Source organism: Schistocerca cancellata, unplaced genomic scaffold (genome assembly GCF_023864275.1).
Source record: "Schistocerca cancellata isolate TAMUIC-IGC-003103 unplaced genomic scaffold, iqSchCanc2.1 HiC_scaffold_1132, whole genome shotgun sequence".
Lineage (NCBI taxonomy): Eukaryota > Metazoa > Arthropoda > Insecta > Orthoptera > Acrididae > Schistocerca > Schistocerca cancellata.
In genome coordinates, this window is record NW_026047131.1 from 352314 (window position 1) to 371270 (window position 18957).

Genomic DNA, 18957 nt, shown 5'->3' on the forward strand with positions numbered 1-18957 from the left:
GCACCTTCTCGCTTCCCACTGTTGAAGAGCAATTCGGGGATGGCAATTGCATCTTTCAACACGATCGGGCACCTGTCCGTAATGCACAGCCTGTGGCAGAGTGATTTCACAACAACAACAACATTCCTGTAATGGACTGGCCTGCACAGCGTCCTGACCTGAATCCTGCAGAATACCTTTGTGATGTTTTGGAACGCCGACTTTGTGGCATGCCTCACTGACATACGTCAATACCTCTCCTCAGTGCAGCACTCTGTGAAGAATGGGCTGCCATTCCCCAAGAAACCTTCGAGCAACTGATGTCTGCAAGAGTGGAAAGTGGAAGTTGTCAAAAAGGCGAAGGGTGGGGCAACACCATATTGAATTCCAGCATTACCGATGGAGGGTGCCATGAGCTTGTAAGGCATTTTCAGCCAGGTGTCCGGATACTTTTGATCACACAGTATATCCTAGTAATTCTGACTACAGTGACCCTTGTTATGAGTATCCTTCAGTGACTGGCTACAGTTTTTAGCGATCACAGGCCCTGGAGCTGCCAGTTCTAGATGTTCTGCTTGTTTCCAGCACCATTTGGATGAAGATGACTCTCACGTTTTCATTTGCTTTCTTGCGTGCAAACACTAGCAGCATGTGAATTCTTACTCACCTTAACAGACCCACTACATCGAAATTGGTGAGAGAACTCGCATGTAGCCTGTGAGTGTGTGTTCGCTGTTAGCTGAAATGGGCATGAAAACATCTGTCACTATCATTCACTTTGTTTCTAAGAATAGTAATGAAACCTTTGCCTTCTGTGCAGTTGTCGGCCTTCCTCTGTCAGTCACCATTAGAAGTTAACGCCATGGACTTACGATGTTGCATGCGCAATTTCAAAACTGATAACTCATTCACATAGCTTTTGTTGTTCCAGCCTTAAATTGGAAGATATGTCTTATGCGGCTGTCCACAGTAGTGTATTCTGTGCACTCTTTTCATATTTGCATAATTATTGCATCTACATTCACTGTAGTCTATTCTTGGTCTCTCACTACAATTTGTAGCCCCACACTTCTGTTATGTAATTGACTGTACCTTGATAGCACAGGATGTTTCATATCTACTGATCACTTCTTTTAGTCAAGCAGTGCCACAAATTTCTTTTCTCTCCAATCTGATTCGGGTCCTCTTCTTTAGTTCCATGATCTACCCATCTAATCTTCAGTGTTTTTCTGCTCCACCACATTTTAAAATCTTCTGTTATCATGTTGTTTCTACTGTTTATTTTCTGTTATTTACTTCTGCATAAGGCTACACTCAAGACAGCTGCTTTTGAACAACACTTCCTAACATTTCATTTATTATTATTATTATTATTATTTGTGGATAAGTGCATTAGATTACTTAGATGTGGGCATTTCTCTTCCTCTGTGCCCGTGTTTCTTTCATTCTCTCCTGTGTGCCTGCTTTCTCACTTCAGAGCATGTTATTCCAGTCTTCTTCTTTGGTTTTTTCTTGTGGTCAACTTGCCGTTTGTGAAATTTGGACCTGAAGACTTGGCATTTGTGAATATTTCCTGGAGTAACTTCTGCCAATTTCATGTCAGTTTTGATCTCGGCAACCCATTTCATTGTGTCCGTTTTGGCTTTGCTCGTGTTGTCATAAAATCAGACAATTTGTTTTGTAAGTTTGTCTAGGTTCATTCTTCTAATGTGTCTATAGAATTTTAACCTCTGTTTCCTAATTTCATTATGGGTATTTGTGTATTGTTGGATTTTCTGATTGCTCCTGAGTTGGTATTGTTCATGCACAAGTTTTGGGCATAGAATTTTTCTTATGATTTTGCATTCCTTTTTCTCAGTGTTTTGATTGCATTGTTTTCTCATTCCAAATTAGTGTTTCTAATCCAAAGAGGTATTGTGGTTTAATTACCATATTGTAATGTCTTAGTTTTGTGCGCTTGGAGAATTATTTCTTGTTATAGATATTTTGGGTGAGTCAGTGTGCAGTTCCATCTGTCGGCATCTAATTTTGTTCACTTTTGTTTTGATTCCATTTTCCTGAATCCACCAAGATATTTAAATTGTGGAACTCGTTTAATTTTTCCATATTTTGTCTCCGTGAATTATGGGACTCGTTGTCTCAAAATATATCTGGTGACTGACTTTTTGTGCAGTTTCTTTCTGCATCAAGATCTTCATCTACACTATACCTACATACAAACTCTGCAAGCCACTATATGGCACTTGGTGGAGGGTGTGTTGTACCACTACTAGTCATTCCTTTTCTCTTTCACATGCAAGTAGAACAAAGGAAAGCAACTGTCTGTCGGCCTCCATATGAGTCCCAATTTCTTTCGTCTTATCTTCGTGGACCTTTCGAAAAATGTATGTTGGCGGCAGTAGAATTATTTTGCAGTCAACTGCAAATGCCAGTTCTCTAAATTTTCTCAATAGTGTTCCTCAAAAAGAATGTAGCCTTCCCTCCAGGATTTCCTATTTCAATTCCCCAAGCATCTTCATAAAATGCAGTCTTCTTTACAGATGAACCACACTTACCTAAAACTGTCTAAACAGAATCTGACAATCCGGCTTTCCTACTACAATCCTTACATGCTCATTCTATTTCATATCACTTTGCAACATTATGCTTAGATATTTGAACAATGTAACTGTCTGAAGCCTCACACTTCTAATGCTGTATTTGAACATTATCGACGTGTTTTTCCTACTAATCTGCATAAACTTACATTTTTCTCCTTTTAGAGCTAGTTTTCATTCACCCCATCAACTAGAAATATTGTCCAACTCATCTTGTATCCTCCTAGAGTTCTCAATGACGACATCTTCCTGAATGCACATGACATAATAATCCTCATAGAAGCTCTGACAGCTATATCCTTAGAGATAAACAGATTTTACTCACAACGTATACCAGCAACACTAGGACCAAGAGGACAGCGAAACGAGGAATTTCCTGCTTCTTCAAGCCAAAAATGGGAAAATTACTAAGCACACACCAGGATCAAGACAAACTCGTGATGAATTTCGAAAACCTCTCTGTAATAGCCATGTGCATAGAACCAGTAACGCCAATTGAAGACATAATAGCAGCCATTATGACTACCTCAAGACACGTGATGCCGGGACGAAACATCAACGTAGCTGGAGATGTCAACTGCAGATTAGACGTCATTAGTCATAGAACAAACGAGCTGCTAGACATGATGACAAGAAAGGAATCACCAAGGTCAACAAGGCGGACGAACAAACATACTTTGCACACTCAGGATGTAGCACCATTGACTTAATATTCTTCAAAGGATCAAACGTGACACTAAATAATTATAAAGTAAGTTAATCAGCAGATGAAACACCTCTAAAGAAGCAGTGCCCAGTTGTGGCCAGCTTTTGCTTCCCAAAAGTGAAGAGCAGAGTAAAAGCCACAGCAATTAACACCTCATGGCAGCTAAATAGCCATGTTGTAAGTCAGTAGACAGAAGAATGAAAAGAATTTGAGAACCACTTAAAGGGAAACAACATTGAATCGGCTGCCATAACCCTGGCAAAAATAATTCAGTCTGCCCTAATGTGCAAACCCAAAAGGAGAGTGCAGAAATGGTTTGACAAAGAATCTTATGGAAAAAGAAAGATCACCCTCCATATAGCAAAATCCAGCCAGAGCCTAGAGGATGCAAGATCATACAGCCAAATCAGAAAAGAAAACAAAAATCTTCAGAAGACTAAACGAAAGGGATGCATGTAACAGGAAATGATCAATATGTTGGAGGAAGTCATAAAGGACCCATACTTAACACTGAGGCTACGAAAAGCTCAGAGCAGTGGACAAATAGATACAGTTGGGGAAGAAAATTTTAGAAATATTCTCAACATTGATCAAACCAGCACTGCATATGAAATGATCAATATGGAGACAGACCTAGCAGAAACTAACCCCTTCATGATGGAAGAGGTACATCAGATAACATAGTCTCTAAAACACAATAAGCCTCCAGGCCCCGACAGAATATGTAATGAACATACCAAAAGTTCAACTAGCCTACTGCTCCAACCAGGTATATGAAACATATGTCTACAAGAGGGCAACATACCAGAAATATGGAGGTTGTTGACAATTAAGATGCTATTTAAGGGGAAAGGCAACAAAATGGATCAGAACTCCTACAGGGAATTGTCCTGGAAAAATGCATGTTGAAGATACTAACAAACATTATCACAAAAGCAAATTTTTGAAGAAGTAGACCAGAAGATTCCGGAAGAACAATGGAGATTCCGGAAAGGCAGGAACATGCTACACACTATTAGCAACCTAAAAGACGACGTAGAGGAGGCATTAAGACATCGCCAAGGAAAATTCCATGCAGTCTTTGTAGATTATACCAAGGCCTTCAATAAACAAACAGGTGCATACTAATCTCAAAACTAGAATTAATAACAGGGAAAGATAAACTTAGTGTTGATCCATAATATGCTGATCACTAACTTCATTCAGATCAGATGATGTAAGCACGTCGAAAACAATAACACAAACCAACGGCGTATTGCCCTGTACTTTTCAGTATTGCCACATATGATGATGTACAGATGATAAGACAAGAAATGGAGGACATCAAAATCTACATATATGCGGATGACATGGTCATTGGTTCAAACTCCAGACTCAACCTGCAAAGAGCAACCAACCAACTCGAGACGTGGGTGCAGGAGGTCAATATGGAAATTGACACGGGTAAAATCGTAAAGATGTCATTCTGCAACGGAGGTCGAGAAGCTGTGGAGGACAGAATATTTCTTGGGATGGAACCTCTTATGACAGTCGATAGCTTCAAATATCTGGGGCTGAATCTCTAACCACTGCCAGGTCATTCCCAATACATGTAAAATCTTGAGCAGCAGCTGCCACAAAAGTCATGTTTCACATCAAGGCTGTCACTGAAAACAGCCATGGCCTTGTTCACTACAAAAATAGTTCCCATCACAACCTATGGGATAGATAAAATTTGGGAAAAGTTGAGTCTGAAAGACCTAAGGACTCTGGAAGCAGTTAAGTCATGCTTCTTGAGAGCACAGAGTTTCAATACACACAGTCTATGCCAGTGTATAAACTCACCAGGGAACCCTTTTTCATAGAGGAACTGCGTATGAGGCTCCCATCGTCCGACAACTCGAATAAACTCCTACATGAAAGAGAGAAGAAAAGGGAAATTTGCCTGGACTTTTATACAACAGGAGCCATGACAAACATATCCTGGACCAACACAAATCGAGAACTCCTCACCTGGTGAACTCAATAGCAGTGCATGGATATGACCAAAAAATATGCCAGAACAAGTGTTTCCACGATCCCGGCAGCAACTGTGTGTGTGAATTGTGCAACCAACCCTGTGACGGTTACCATGTGACCAGCTGTAAAAAAAACGAGTACAATCACTGGTAGAAGTCTGTAAATAGTAAACAATGTGAACACAGAAATGTGAGGAACAAGATGATATCACAAAGCTATGTAACTTATGCACAACCTGTGCACATTTATTCTAATTATAATTCTTATAATAATATGAACTAAATAATATATGTGTAATGGATGATAAAAAAAATCAGGCATTTATAATGTGTGTACACTATGCTTTGGTAATTATAAAATATAAGGGGCTGTCAAATAAAAATGAGACAGATTAAAAAATTTAAGTAAATTGTTTATAATTTCAAAAATAATTACACTGGGTGATGAGACAGTCAGTGCCAGCATGGAAAAATACCTAAGGAACCATTATACACTCATGCGCCTCTTTGTCTGAAGCAAATCAACAGCCAAGAGTATCTTCTTTCAGGGTTCCAAAAAATATGGATAATAAGTGATTCAAAGGGTAATGATTCACTGAAGTCCCACAGCAATGCTCACACTAGTATCAGTTGCACGTAAATGCCTTTAAGATACCTTTTAATTTCTTGCAACACCAGCTGTTTTTCAGATTCATAGTAAATTTCTAACAGATTCTCCTGTGCTACAGCCAGAGCATCATTAGAAGTTTAAAGCATTAATTTTGTTTCAGCAATTTGGAAAAATTGTAAACTTCACTTCTAGTACCCCTATTATGTAGGTGGCATAGATACCAAAATTTGTTTCATGTAGAATAATTGCATCTAACAGACAACTGATTATCTTTCAACAGTTCTTAAGTTCCTCGCAGTGTTTTACGAAAAGCGTAAAAATTCTGAACCCGCTCATCAAAAATTGCCATAAGCTGGTAATTGATAATAGATACCTATGTTTATACTCAGATTTATGGGTCTTCAAATTTCAAACTGCCTTTTCTTTACTGAACTTATTTTGACCTTGTTTGAGATTTTATTAAAATTTATCTGATCATTGGGGGGGGGGGGGGGGGTTATGAGGTCTTCAAGATTTGGAAGTACCCCACGACCAGAGGCCTGGGGCAGAGTGCACACCACCACGCCCCTTCCCATGTCGCTAGCCCAGCACTGCCTCGGCTCCATTGGACAGACTCAGTACTGACTGTAATGCACTGGTTTGCTGGATTTCATTTTCTTCTTTGAGCCTTGCTTCAGCCTGGATTAGAATGATGGCCGAGTATGACACTGAAAGGAGGTGAACACTTTGCATCGGTGCACTTTGCATTATCCATAATAATACTGTATGGACCATGATATCACAGAGTAGCTTGTTACTAGTATGTCGCAGGGTAGTGGTTATAAGTGCCATGAGCAATTTTTTGCGTGCACCCAAACTGTGGATTCCGTGATAACTAATTGCCACAGCAGTGAAGTTAACAAACTTGAAATTTAGTTAATGAATGATGATGACTTGTACATACTATTCTGCATATGTTTTGGCTTGATCAATTTTGTTCTGTATCTGTTGAAGCTGATAAGAAACCGGACAATAAACTTGCCATTTAGCCAGTTTAGGGGCCAGAAAAAAAATCATTTCGTGGAATGTTTGTGTTTCTGATATTTCGCGATATCTTGCCTAAATTAGAAATAATTTTGAACTGCAAATACAGTTAACTACCTCTAAAATGTGCAGTACTTCATATATCAAAACATTTGTTTTGTCAACATCGATATATATTTGTCATACATTTTACATAATACCATGGATAGCAATAATTTATTTCTAACACAATGTTGGCATATAATTTGAAGCAGAAATTTCTGATATTGCAATCTGTTTAGTTGTCACCTCTTTATGTGTAAAATTTCCTCTTTGTATTTTATAACAGCTGCACTGTCTCAATATGGCTATGACTGAAGTGAATGGATCTGCAGATTGCTCCGAAAAGTGCCAGAGCCTCATTGCTCGTTCTTTCGAAATACATGAACAGTTTTCAGAAAAAGAGGCAAATTTGATGAAGAAGCTCAAAGGTATTTATTAACTAGTTTATTCTTTTGTGAAGTGAAAGCTTTTAATATTGCTGTTTTCAAAAACATTTCTAATTCACACTGCAAAACATGATATAAACTAATGAAATTCTGACAGTTTATCAGCAAAGGAACAGCATTGTGTTGAGCCATTATTTCCAGTAGTTTCCTATGTGCTGTGTACGGGTGAAGTTCTAGGTTCCTGTACCAATCAGTATTTTACGGACTCTGGACTCCACTGAAAAGCATGCATCTGGAAGAGTGCTGTCCAACTTTAAGGATTTAGGTTTTTTCATAGTTTCCCTAAATTGCTTTAGGAAAATGCGTGGATTGTTTCTTTTAAAAGGATGCAACCTATTTGCTTCCCTGATACGTGATTATGCTCTGCCTCTAATCACATCAACAACAGTCTGTACACCCTAATATTTCTCCATTTCTGTGCATCTAGTATTGAGGTTGGAATGTTACCCTAAATTTGCACTTGGCCGTAAATACCATAGAGTAAGAGTGTGGATCAGTGGGGAATGTAGTAAAGGTGATGGCTATTACAGTGTCATCCCATGCAAAGTGAAGTTTTAATTATGTCTGTAACACTTCCTGACCCTTTGTTTGGTGGCAAATCAGCACAGATCATATCATCAAACCCTTGCTGTTTGTTGTTCATATTCAGACCTATCTGTGTTCTATGTTCACTCTAATATTTCGTTGTTAATTGTACAGATGTTACATCAATAACCACGGAATGACCTTTCACCATACTTGCAGCGTGATGAAGGAGGCTTAGGCCTTTAATATATCTTTTTTTGTTGCAGCTGAGATTGCCAAAAGAAACCTTTCCCTTGCTTTGTTGGATGTGCTCTGTTTCTTAGTCCTTCTTGCATAAATATAAAATGATTCAATGGATTAATGAGTAATAGATTCCACTCCATCATATTTTGAGACTCGGAGTTTATTTTAGCTTTCTGCTACAAAAGCTGTTTTAAATAGCCAAAAATTGAATTTATGTGAATACTAAGGTGAAATAATAAAAACCTTCAGTCAGATCTCTCTACCTAATATACTTGAATACAATAGTAGCAATTATTTTCGTTTATCTTCAGAAAAAAATAGCCATATTGCAAATCTTTATGCATTTGCATGTATGTTACATAATTAATTGGTATAAAACTTGAGTGTTGGAATTTTTTTTTCTTTTTTTTTTCTTTCCCTGGTGGGTTTCTAAGAGTGACCTCCAGCATCTTCTCTGAGCATTTGCCACTATTAGATCCTTGGGAAAGACCTGAGAAAAACCTAAGCAGATGACATCAGTTTTTCCAAAATGTTTTCTAATGAGTGGGTTTAGGATATGATGGGTGTTCTCTTCCAGCCAGTTACTCCACCTTGGATCTGTGTCATCAGAAATGCTACAGTTGTACAAGTGTATGAATATTCTATGTAACTATGAAGTACTTCTGCTTCCTGAAAGTAACAACTGCCATTGATACCTATTTTAGCACATACACACTCCCTTGTGAAATATTCTGTAAGAGAAAACATTTTGTTAGCTTCAGTTCAGTATTATTACTTAAAATTTTACATAAATTAAATTCCTAATATTGTGCATTAATTATTCGTCTATGAGAGAATGCAACAGTCATCAGATTTCATGTGCAAAGCATAACATATTAGTCATTTTTTATAAAAAGCTTCCATAACATAAACACAGTTCCATGCCAACCTGATATGAAACATATGAATCATTTAGAATTAGTATACATGAAACAGTTTGGATTCAATCACTTGTTCTTAGACATAAGCAACTCATAAGATTCATATGTCACAAAATTTTTAACATGTGCAGCATCAGTGTAGAAGGTGCTATGGATGTCTGATGCTTCTTGTCCATGTTCAGCAATCAATCTGGAATGTTTTACAGTTTAGTTCATTTCTTATTCACAGTATACAATGTATTCTACATCATTCAGCCCAGGATACTACCATCTCTTACTTGTGATCATATTACCGATCATATGAACAGTGGAAATTCCAGGATGCCATAATACAGAATATAAAGGAAAATATAACTGATTGATGTGTGGTGCTTAGAAACATGTAAACAGAAAACGGTATCCACAATAGCTTTCGAGCTCTTGCTCTTTCTCTAGCAAATGTGCAGCCATTCATATACACAACCCCACAAGCATGCAAGTGCACAGATCGGTATCTTTGTGATTTTTGTGGTGTGTGTGTGTGTGTGTGTGTGTGTGTGTGTGTGTGTGTGTGTGTGTGTGAGCGTGAGCAAGAGCTCAAAAGCTAGTGTGAATACGGTTTTCTGTTGCCTGTTTCTATGTGCCACATGTCGGTCAGCTATGGGTTTTATTTTATGTATTATTCACCACTCACAGAATTATACCTCAGGACATTGATCTCTACGCTTCCTGTCTTCTGCCGGCCGTTGGTGGCCGCCACTGCTACCCCCCCTGCTTCCTCACCCCCACCCCCACCCCCTCCGCTCTTTTTAAACTCGCATTAGTTTACTATTACATAGTGTTCAATTGTCCTGCAGGGACTGGATGTTAAAAGTGCTTAGCAAATGCTCGTGTGTCACAGATAGTGTGTATGTTCTTTTTTTTTTTCTCATGGATTTCAAATTCGGTATCTTACTTAATATTATCTACTAAATAATATTCGAAAGCAAACATTATTAATGACTGTCCCTGATTTTAACACATTCATATATTCACTGCTACACTTTGTCATTGATACTAGGTCTCTTCACATCACACAGTTCTCATGAATGGAAGTCTCAGTTAAAAGTTCCTTTATCATATTACCAAAATACTCACTTTAACCACAGCATAATATCGCTTTTTTTTGTACTTACTTGTAAGTCCCTCGCGCATAAATACACCACCTTCTATGGGGGATTTGAATCTTAGTAAATCTTAATCCATAGGAACGTAAACACAACAATACATGCGTGTGTGCGCGCGAGCCCCCCCCCCCCCCCCCCTCCCACACACACACACACACAAATGACTAACAAGAAAAAAAAACATAAATAAAATTCACATATGTCTATATTCAATAATTTGTGTGTGCTGGTTCATTCTTGTTCTCTCCTTGTATAGCTGTAAAAATACTTTAAATCATGGTATGCATGTAGCCTTTCTATGTGTCCTGAAGTTGGATAACATACCAAACACATTTCTTCATGAGGAATGGAAACAGTTCCATGTAGTTTAGTATATAACACTTTGCATTTCTCTACATGTTTAGCTGACAGTGACAACAGGATGATTTGGCATGAGGACTAAATCTCACACCTTATACTCCCATTTGTGAGCTATTTTTCTGTCAGATACTCTTTTATTCTTTTGCTTAGTTTAGCATGGTAATTACTGCTTGCCACACTTTCTATTCTTGTCCAATGTTTGTGCATTTGTGCTGAAGTATACAGTGTGAACTTTCATTTCGTTCTTTGTTCCTAAATATTAGTTCCTGTGACCTAAGGTCAGTAGATGAGTATGATTTCCTAAAACTGATATTGATAATCAAATCACCTTCCTTGTCTTTTAGAGCAATGTAGTCTCATAAATCAGTTCAGTTAATGAAGAATTCGTTCTGTTAGGCTGGTTTTCATTTAGTATTTTGATGTAAGTATTTGCTTAGTCCCAGAAGTTGCTAAGAAGTTACGCCATTGATCACAAGTAAACTGACTTCTGTTATCTGATACTATCTCTGGTTTGCCAACCATCGCAAAGTAATCATGAATTCTCATAATAAATAATGTTTTGATTATGTTTTGTCTCACATAAAATTTCAGATATTTTGTGAACATACCATACAAGGCAATGCTATATTTCACACCTCCTCGTCCTTTGGGCAAAGCGCCACAAATAACAGCAGCAACTATTTATAATGGCTGAGTGGGGATAATCGGATGTAACTCTCCTTTTGTGAATTTATTACTTGCTTTGGTTTTTGACAAAGTAAACAAGATCTCAAAATAATCTGTACTTTCCTTCTTGCATTTGGAAGTAACAGTACTCATTTAAATTATTAACTCATTTTGTGACACCCTAGTGCGTTTATGCCAAATCGCTCTGTTTTCAGTCTCCAAAGGAATACGAACTAACCAGTGATCCATGTTGGGCCTTCTCCTGTAAAATAATACTTCTGGTTAGGGTATAATGAGTGATAAGCTTGCTGTTTGGGTCTATTTTCAGAGTTCCTCTTACTTTCAACCAGGTAAGATATGCATCTTGGATCTGACTTTTTTACACAGGCTCAGAAAGTATTTGACATGTTCCGTCTTTCACAAGTAAAACTTCTATATCTCAGATCTCTTCCTTATATGTAGACAATTCTTCTAATCCTCCTGATGATGATGATGATGATGATGATGCATCTGTGACTGTTCCATTCTCATTTAATGGTAATTATTTCAAAACTGTATTCCCATAGGGATAATACCTGGAGTACTAATCATGCATTCAGTTGTGTACAATTGAATAGGCAACTTACAGCTGTTCTTTTCTCCTTGATGTTAAGTGTTTCAAATCTGTATTGCAGTAGGGGTGGTGCCAAAGTAACTGCACTTGCAGAAATGTAAAACAGAGTAGCAGACATAGAGCTTTATGATCACTGTGTATTTTGGTACAGGGACCTGTTAAATAAAAATGAAACCCCTCGAATGCCAGTACTATGGCCAAAGATTAAATTTCAGTTTTGGACTAAGACTTCCCACAACCTATTAACACTCTGCTTCTACATCCAATAGTGCGAAAAATTTGTTCTTCATTAATAGTTTGAATCTGAAACAAAAAAGCTTGCATGTCAACAAATGAATCATCAGTTGCTACCTTGAAATCATAGTTTAAATTGAGTGGTATAACATGTTAACTTGACTCAGCCCTTGTTCAGTTATACCAAAGGCTTATTGACGTACTGCTGTCCATTCCCATGTCATAGGTTTCTTTAACTCTGGGTTTATACTTTGTACAGTCTGGATGCACTACACACCGGCAACCCTTCTCACAGCAGTGATGTATCAGCAGCCTAACATCAAAGGAAACTCTAGCTATGAATATCAACAGTGCAGGAAAAGATAAGATCGCTACTTACCGTAAAGAAGACAGGTTAAGTTGCAGACAGGCACAATTAAGACATTTATATAGAGCTTCCAGCTACAGCCATCATCAGCAAAACACACACGCAGGCGCGCGCGCACGCACGCACCATTCATACAGACAAGCAAGCGCACCTCATGCACAAATGACTGCCACCTCAAGCGTTCCAGGTTGGAATGCAACTGTCATTTGGGGTGCAAGCAGCGATCAGGAGGTGTAACGAAGGGAAAGGGGTGGTGGTGGAGGGTGAGGAGAGAGGCAAAGACAGTCGCAGCTTCAGAGGTTATGTGGCAGGGAGGTGGGGCAAAAAGGAGCGAAGAAGGAGAGGAGTGGGGAAAGAGTGGCAGGAGCCTTGTCTGAGAGCAGCAAACAAAGATGGCGGGAGACAAGAATGGGGAAGAGATGATAGCACAGAGGGGCTGTAAACTGTTGGTTGGGGGGTGTGGGGACAGTATGTTACCATAGGTTGTGGCAGAGATAACTGCAGGAGCACAGAGTGTATTGTAAGGATAACTCCCATCTGCGCAGTTCAGAAACTGTGGTGGTGGTGGTGGTGGTGGTGGTGGTGGTGGTGGAGGGGAGGAACAGCTGCTCAGGTAGTGAAGCAGCCATTGAAATCAAGCATGTTCAGCTTGCATGTTGTGCCACTGGGTGATCTACTTTGCTCTTGGTCACAGTTTGGCTGTGGCTGTTCATCTTGGAGGACAGCTGGTTGGTAGTCATCCCAATATAAAAGGCTGTGCAATGATTGTGGCAGAGTTGGTAAATGATATGGCTGCTTTTGTAAGTAGCTCGGCCCATGATGGGGTGGGATAAACCGGTGACAGAAATGGAACAGGAAGTGCTGGGTGGGTAGATAGGGCAGATCTTGCACTTGGATCTTCCACAGAGATATGATCCTTGTGGTAAGGGGCTGGGATTGAGAGTGGCATAGGTATAGACTAGGATGTTTTGGAGTTTGGGAGGGCGACTGAACACCACTTTCGGAGGGGAGGGAAGTATCTTGAGTAGGATGTCCCTAATTTCAGGGCATGATGATAGGTAATCAAAGTCCTGACAAAGGATATGGTTCAGTTGCTAAAGTCCGTGGTGGTTCTTGGGGATGGTAAGATGGTTTTGTGTGTGTGTGGGGGGGGGGGGGGGATGAGTGGAAATGGCATGGGAAATCTGTTTGTGGACTAGGTCTAGGGGATAGCACCTTTCTGTGAAGGCCTTGGTGAGACCCTCAGTACACTGAGCATGGGAGTTCTTGTCGCTGCAGACACTCCATGCTCAGGTGGCTAGGCTTTATGGGAGGGATTTTTTGGTGTGAAAGGGATGACATCTGTCAAAATTCAGCTACTGTTGGTGGTTGGTGGGTTTAATGTTGACAATGTGCAGATCGAGCCATCAGAGAGGTGGTCAATGGGGTAGGTAGGTGATACACTGAAGCGGATAGGAGAGGTGATGACAAGGTTGAGAAGGATTGAAGGTAGGGTGTCTTGGCCTTGCGTCCAGATCATATCATCAATGAACCTGAACGAGACTAGCAGTACAGCATTCTGGGAGGCTAGGAAGGTTTCCTCAGATGGCCCATTATTGGTTGACATAGGAGGATGACATGCAGGTGCCCACGGTTGTGGCACTGATTTGTTTCTATACCTTCCCATCAAAGGAGCAGTAATTGTGGGTTAGGATGAAGTTAGTAACGTGTATCAGGAATGGGATTAGAGTCTGAAGGACGTTGGGAAAGGTAGTGTTCAATGGTGGTACAATCGTTGGCATGAGGAATGTTGGTGTATAGGATATAGCGAGTGATGAGTAGGGATCCAGGAGATAAGAAGTGGGGATAGTGGAGAGTCAGTGAAGGAAATGGTTGGTGTGTTTGATGTAGGAGGCTAGATTACTGGCAATTGGTTGGATGTGTTGGCCAATGAGGACCGAAATTCTTTCAGTGGGGCCACAATAACCAGACACAGTGGGGTGTCCAGGATTGTTGGGCATGTGGATTTTTCAAAGCATGTAGAAGATGGATGTATGGAGTGTCATAGGGGTGAGGAGTGAAATGGGGGGAGGTTCTGGGAAGAGTGTAAGGCTTTAAGCAGGGATTGGAGGTGGTTTGGGCTTCTGGGATGGGATCACCCTGCAGAGTTTATAGGTAGAGGAGTCAGATAATTGGTGGAGGCCATCTGTCATCTAGTCACTGCAGTTTATAACAACAGTAGGACCTTTGCAGGCAGGGAGATTAGGCAGGATTTGTTTTGTGATTGTGTGGCTATTCTTTCTTGTTCTGAAAGGTTGATAGTCTGAGGAAGGGACCTGGCAAAGGATGGTGATGCTAAGTTGGAGGTAAGAAATTCCTGGAAGGTGACCAGTGGTGTTTAGGTGGGATAAAGAGAGAGGGGGGAGGGGTGTATCACAGTTGGATGGTGGTATGGACTGGAAGAGGCAGGGTTCAATGTTGTAATTAGGGTGCTTTTGGTTGGAGGGATTAGCGGCGAAGAAGTGCTTCAATTGCAGGGTGCAGGAGGAGGAGAGTAAAATTTGAGGCCTTTGGATAGGACTGAAGCTTCTTTGAAGCTGAGTTTCAGTGGAAAGGTTAACAGTAATGTTGAGTTTGTTTGGCTGGGGGATGCGACAAGTTGAAAAGGTCAGCTAGGCAGAGTTTAAGTGTTGTGAGGGTGGAGGAGGAGGAACACTGTGGGTAGGATAGCGGTGCCCAGAGGTGCCAATAGGATGTCCACAGGGTGGATAACATATGGTATGGTGTCTCACATGCTCCTCTAGGTGTTGGAGAGCAAAGGATTCATTTACAGAGATGCAATTTATGGACTAGGGATTGCACACTTGTTTGCTGCCACTCTCTCCAAACAAAACCACCCAGATTCTAACATTGAACCCTGCCTCCTCTAGTTCATACCACCAACCAACCATGATACTCCCCCCCCCCCCCCCTCCGCCACACACACACACACACACACACACACACACACACACACACACACACACCTAAACACTACTCCCCCCAGGGGGTTCACAACTCTTTCGTGGATACGTGCGTGGCAAGCACGGGGCCCTGAGCCATTGCAGCCTTCTTTCTCTCCAGGGCTGCATTTCCTTTCCCTTCCCCTCCTTGCTCCTTTCCCCTCACCCTCTCCTCTCCCTGTCTTGGTGTCCTTGCTTATGTTGGCCCCGCTATCCTCCTGGTTCTGTTGGTTTTCTAATTCGGCTTTGTTGCATAATCATCTCCTCCTTTTGGCATTCCTTGGTCCCCCTCTGGGGTTTGACCTCCATTACAAAATTTCTCCTCCGTAGTGTGAGCCATTTGGGGAAGAGCACCTTACCTAGTGTCTCCGACGTGCGCCCTCCTAGTACATTCCATCTTTTCTTTCACGTCGTTGTCTGATGCTAGGGTGCATAGCCAGCACGGTAGCCAGCCCGTGTGGGGGGGTCGCTATGTACCCTTTTGGTTGAGCCCCCTGAACACACAGGGATCACACTTCTGATACCTGAGCTGTGACCTCCTCATGCATGCCTCGGAGTGGTCGCTCGTCGTCCTGGAGCATCGGAACTCCCGGCAATGGCCGCCGTGCCAGACGGCCCTTGCTGTGGCTGGGTGGCGCCCGTGAGGAGAGCCCCTGATCGGAGTGGGTGGTATCAGGGCGGATGCTATGCAAATGAAACGCATACGGGTCCAGAACTCTGGCCGTTCTTCTGCGGCCGTCTCTCTGTGTGGAACTGATTCCTCCAGTGCTGCTTCTCTTGCCCCTTCGGCCTTCCCTTCCGTGGCTACCCCGTGGGAAGAGGGTCAGGCCCGTCGGCTAGGGGCAAAACCTTTCCCCCGTTACCTAGTTTGCACCAGGACTGATGGAGATACTTTCACCAATACCAAACCTTTATTCTTTGTGGAACACATTGAAGACAAGTTTGGCGAAGTGGACTCCCTGAGCAAGATGCGGTCGGGTTCGTTGCTGATAAAAACTGCTTCAGCTGCCCAATCTGCGGCCCTTCGTGCCTGTACCCATCTTGGCACAATACCTGTGTCCATTACCCTCCACCAGTCTCTAAATATGGTACAAGGTGTGATTTTTCACAGGGACCTCATCCTTCAAACTGATGAGGAACTTCGGGACAATCTCGGACGGCGGGGTGTTCACTTTGTTTGGCGTGTTCAGAAGGGTCCTGAAGACAATCGTATTGATACTGGTGCCTTTATCCTGGCCTTTGAAGGGGATACCCTCCCTGAGAAAGTTAAGATTATGGTCTATCGTTGTGATGTGAAGCCGTACATCCCACCTCCTATGAGGTGTTTTAAGTGCTTGCGTTTTGGACACATGTCTTCCCGCTGTTCACAGACCCCTCTCTGTGGTGACTGTGGACGTCCACTCCATGAGGGGAGTCCCTGTGCTCCCCCTCCTGTCTGTGAAATTGTCATGGTTGTCATTCTCCACATTCACCAGATTGCCCAGTATATAAGAAGGAAAAAAAGATACAGGAGTATAAGTCCCTCAATCGTTTAACCTACACAGAGGCCCGTAAGAAATATGCAAGACTCCACCCCGTGTCCAGGACATCTAGTTACGCCTTGGTTACATCTTCACCCCTTCCTCTCCCTTCCTTACCCCCATCCCGGACCCCTCTCCTCCCCCCCATCCCTGCGGCTCCCACACCTTCTCCTCTGGGCGCTGCTCCCCCTCCTCAGCCGGAGAAGTGTCCCACTCCTTCGGCGTCTGCCGGTCGAGGGCGCCTCGCCCGGGATGCCCCTTCCCGGCACCTTCCGGGCCAAAGGTCTGCTGCCGCGGGACGACCGCAAGAGCTGCGGTCTCTCGGCCCCCAGGTCGCCCGGTCTCTTTCTGTTCCTGATCTTGCTGCAGCTGGCTCCTTCATGCCACACAGCCCTCCTCGATCGCAGCCTGAACGGAAGAAGAAACATAAGTCCCGGGACAAAGAGCCTCTGGTGTCACTGGAGGTCATTTCCCCGACTTCACAACCGGATTCTGACCTGTCGTTCATGGATGTCGCCCCCTCCTTGTCGGTGACGGGTGGGGACCCGGCGGTATGACTGGATTTAAAGTGTTCAGCCCCCATTTAAACCCTCGTTCTGTGGTTCTCCGATGGAATTGTAATAGATACTATCGCCACCTTCCGGAATTGAAATCCTACTCCGCAGCTTGTGTGGTTCTCCAGGAATCTCATTTTACTGATGCTCACTCACCGACCCTCCGTGATTTCCGTGTTTTCTGTCGAAATCTGGTCGGACCCCTGCGGGCTTCTGGTGGCGTTTGTACATTGGTCCATACAGACATTGCTAGCACGTGGATTCCTCTTCAAACTACATTGGAAGCGGTTGCTGTTAGGGTCCACTTCGACTCTGCAGTCACAGTTTGCAATCTTTATCTCCCTCCTGACAGGACTCTTACACCTGCTACCTTAACTGCCCTTCTTCAGCAACTCCCTCCTCCCTTCCTCCTCCTCAGGGATTTTAATGCTCATCATCCTTTGTGGGGCAGTGCCTTTCCATCTAGACGAGGTCTTCTTATAGACCAATTTATTGCAGACCACGACCTGTGCCTTCTTAATGATGGCTCCCCTACTCATTTCAGTGCCGGTCATGGTACCTTTTCTGCCATTGATCTTTCTCTTTCTTCTCCCTCTCTCCTCCCTTCATTACACTGGTCGCCACACGACGACCTTTGTGACAGTGACCATTTCCTGTTGATTATCACGCTCCCTTCCCGCTCCCCGATGGACAGGTTGCCTCGTTGGTCTTTCCAACGTGCCAATTGGCCTCTATACACTGCACAGGTCGCGTTTTCTCCCTCTTTGTCGGGTTGTATTGATGACGTCCTACGTGACACGTCTGACGCGATTGTTCACACTGCTAGCCTTGCTGTCCCACGCTCATCTGGACTATTTCGTCACCGGCAAGTCCCGTGGTGGAGTACGGCTATTGCCATTGCCATCCGTGATCGCTGTCGAGCTTTGCAACACTTCAAGAGGAACCCATCCGTAGCTAGCCTTACTACCTTTAAACGTCTTCGCACTAAAGCCCGTTATTTAATCAAACAGAGCAAGCGGATATGTTGGGAACGATTCGTTTCTTCCCTTGGTTCTACTGTCCCTCTGTCACAGGTATGGGCTACACTTCGCTCTCTCCAAGGTTGCCATCGGCAGTCCACCCTCGCAGGCCTTCACCTCCCGGATGGCATTTGTACGGACCCATCAGTTCTTGCAGAACATCTAGCGACCCATTTTGCAGTGGCATCAGCGTCAGCCTCCTATCCAGCTGCTTTCCTTCATCAAAAACAGCGGGCTGAAGCTTCCACCTTATGTTTCACTCTTTGTGAGTCAGAATCTTACAACGAACCTTTTACTGAATGGGAATTTCTTTCTGCTCTATCTTCTTCTCATGATACGGCTCCTGGCCCATATTCCATTCATAACCAACTGCTTCAACATCTCAGTGCTCCACAACGGCAACATCTTCT

General features: G+C 42.5%; 1 protein-coding gene across 2 annotated transcripts in view; it reads left to right on the forward strand.

Annotated features, from left to right (window-relative positions):
- Positions 1 to 18957, forward strand: part of LOC126159400 (uncharacterized) — an 89121-nt gene that overhangs the window by 14503 nt on the left and 55661 nt on the right. For both annotated transcript variants that reach the window (XM_049916516.1, XM_049916517.1), the window contains exon 2: positions 7241 to 7382. In XM_049916516.1, coding sequence (XP_049772473.1) covers positions 7256 to 7382 — 127 coding nt within the window. In that variant the 5' untranslated portion in view covers positions 7241 to 7255. The remainder of the gene's footprint in view (positions 1 to 7240; positions 7383 to 18957) is intronic.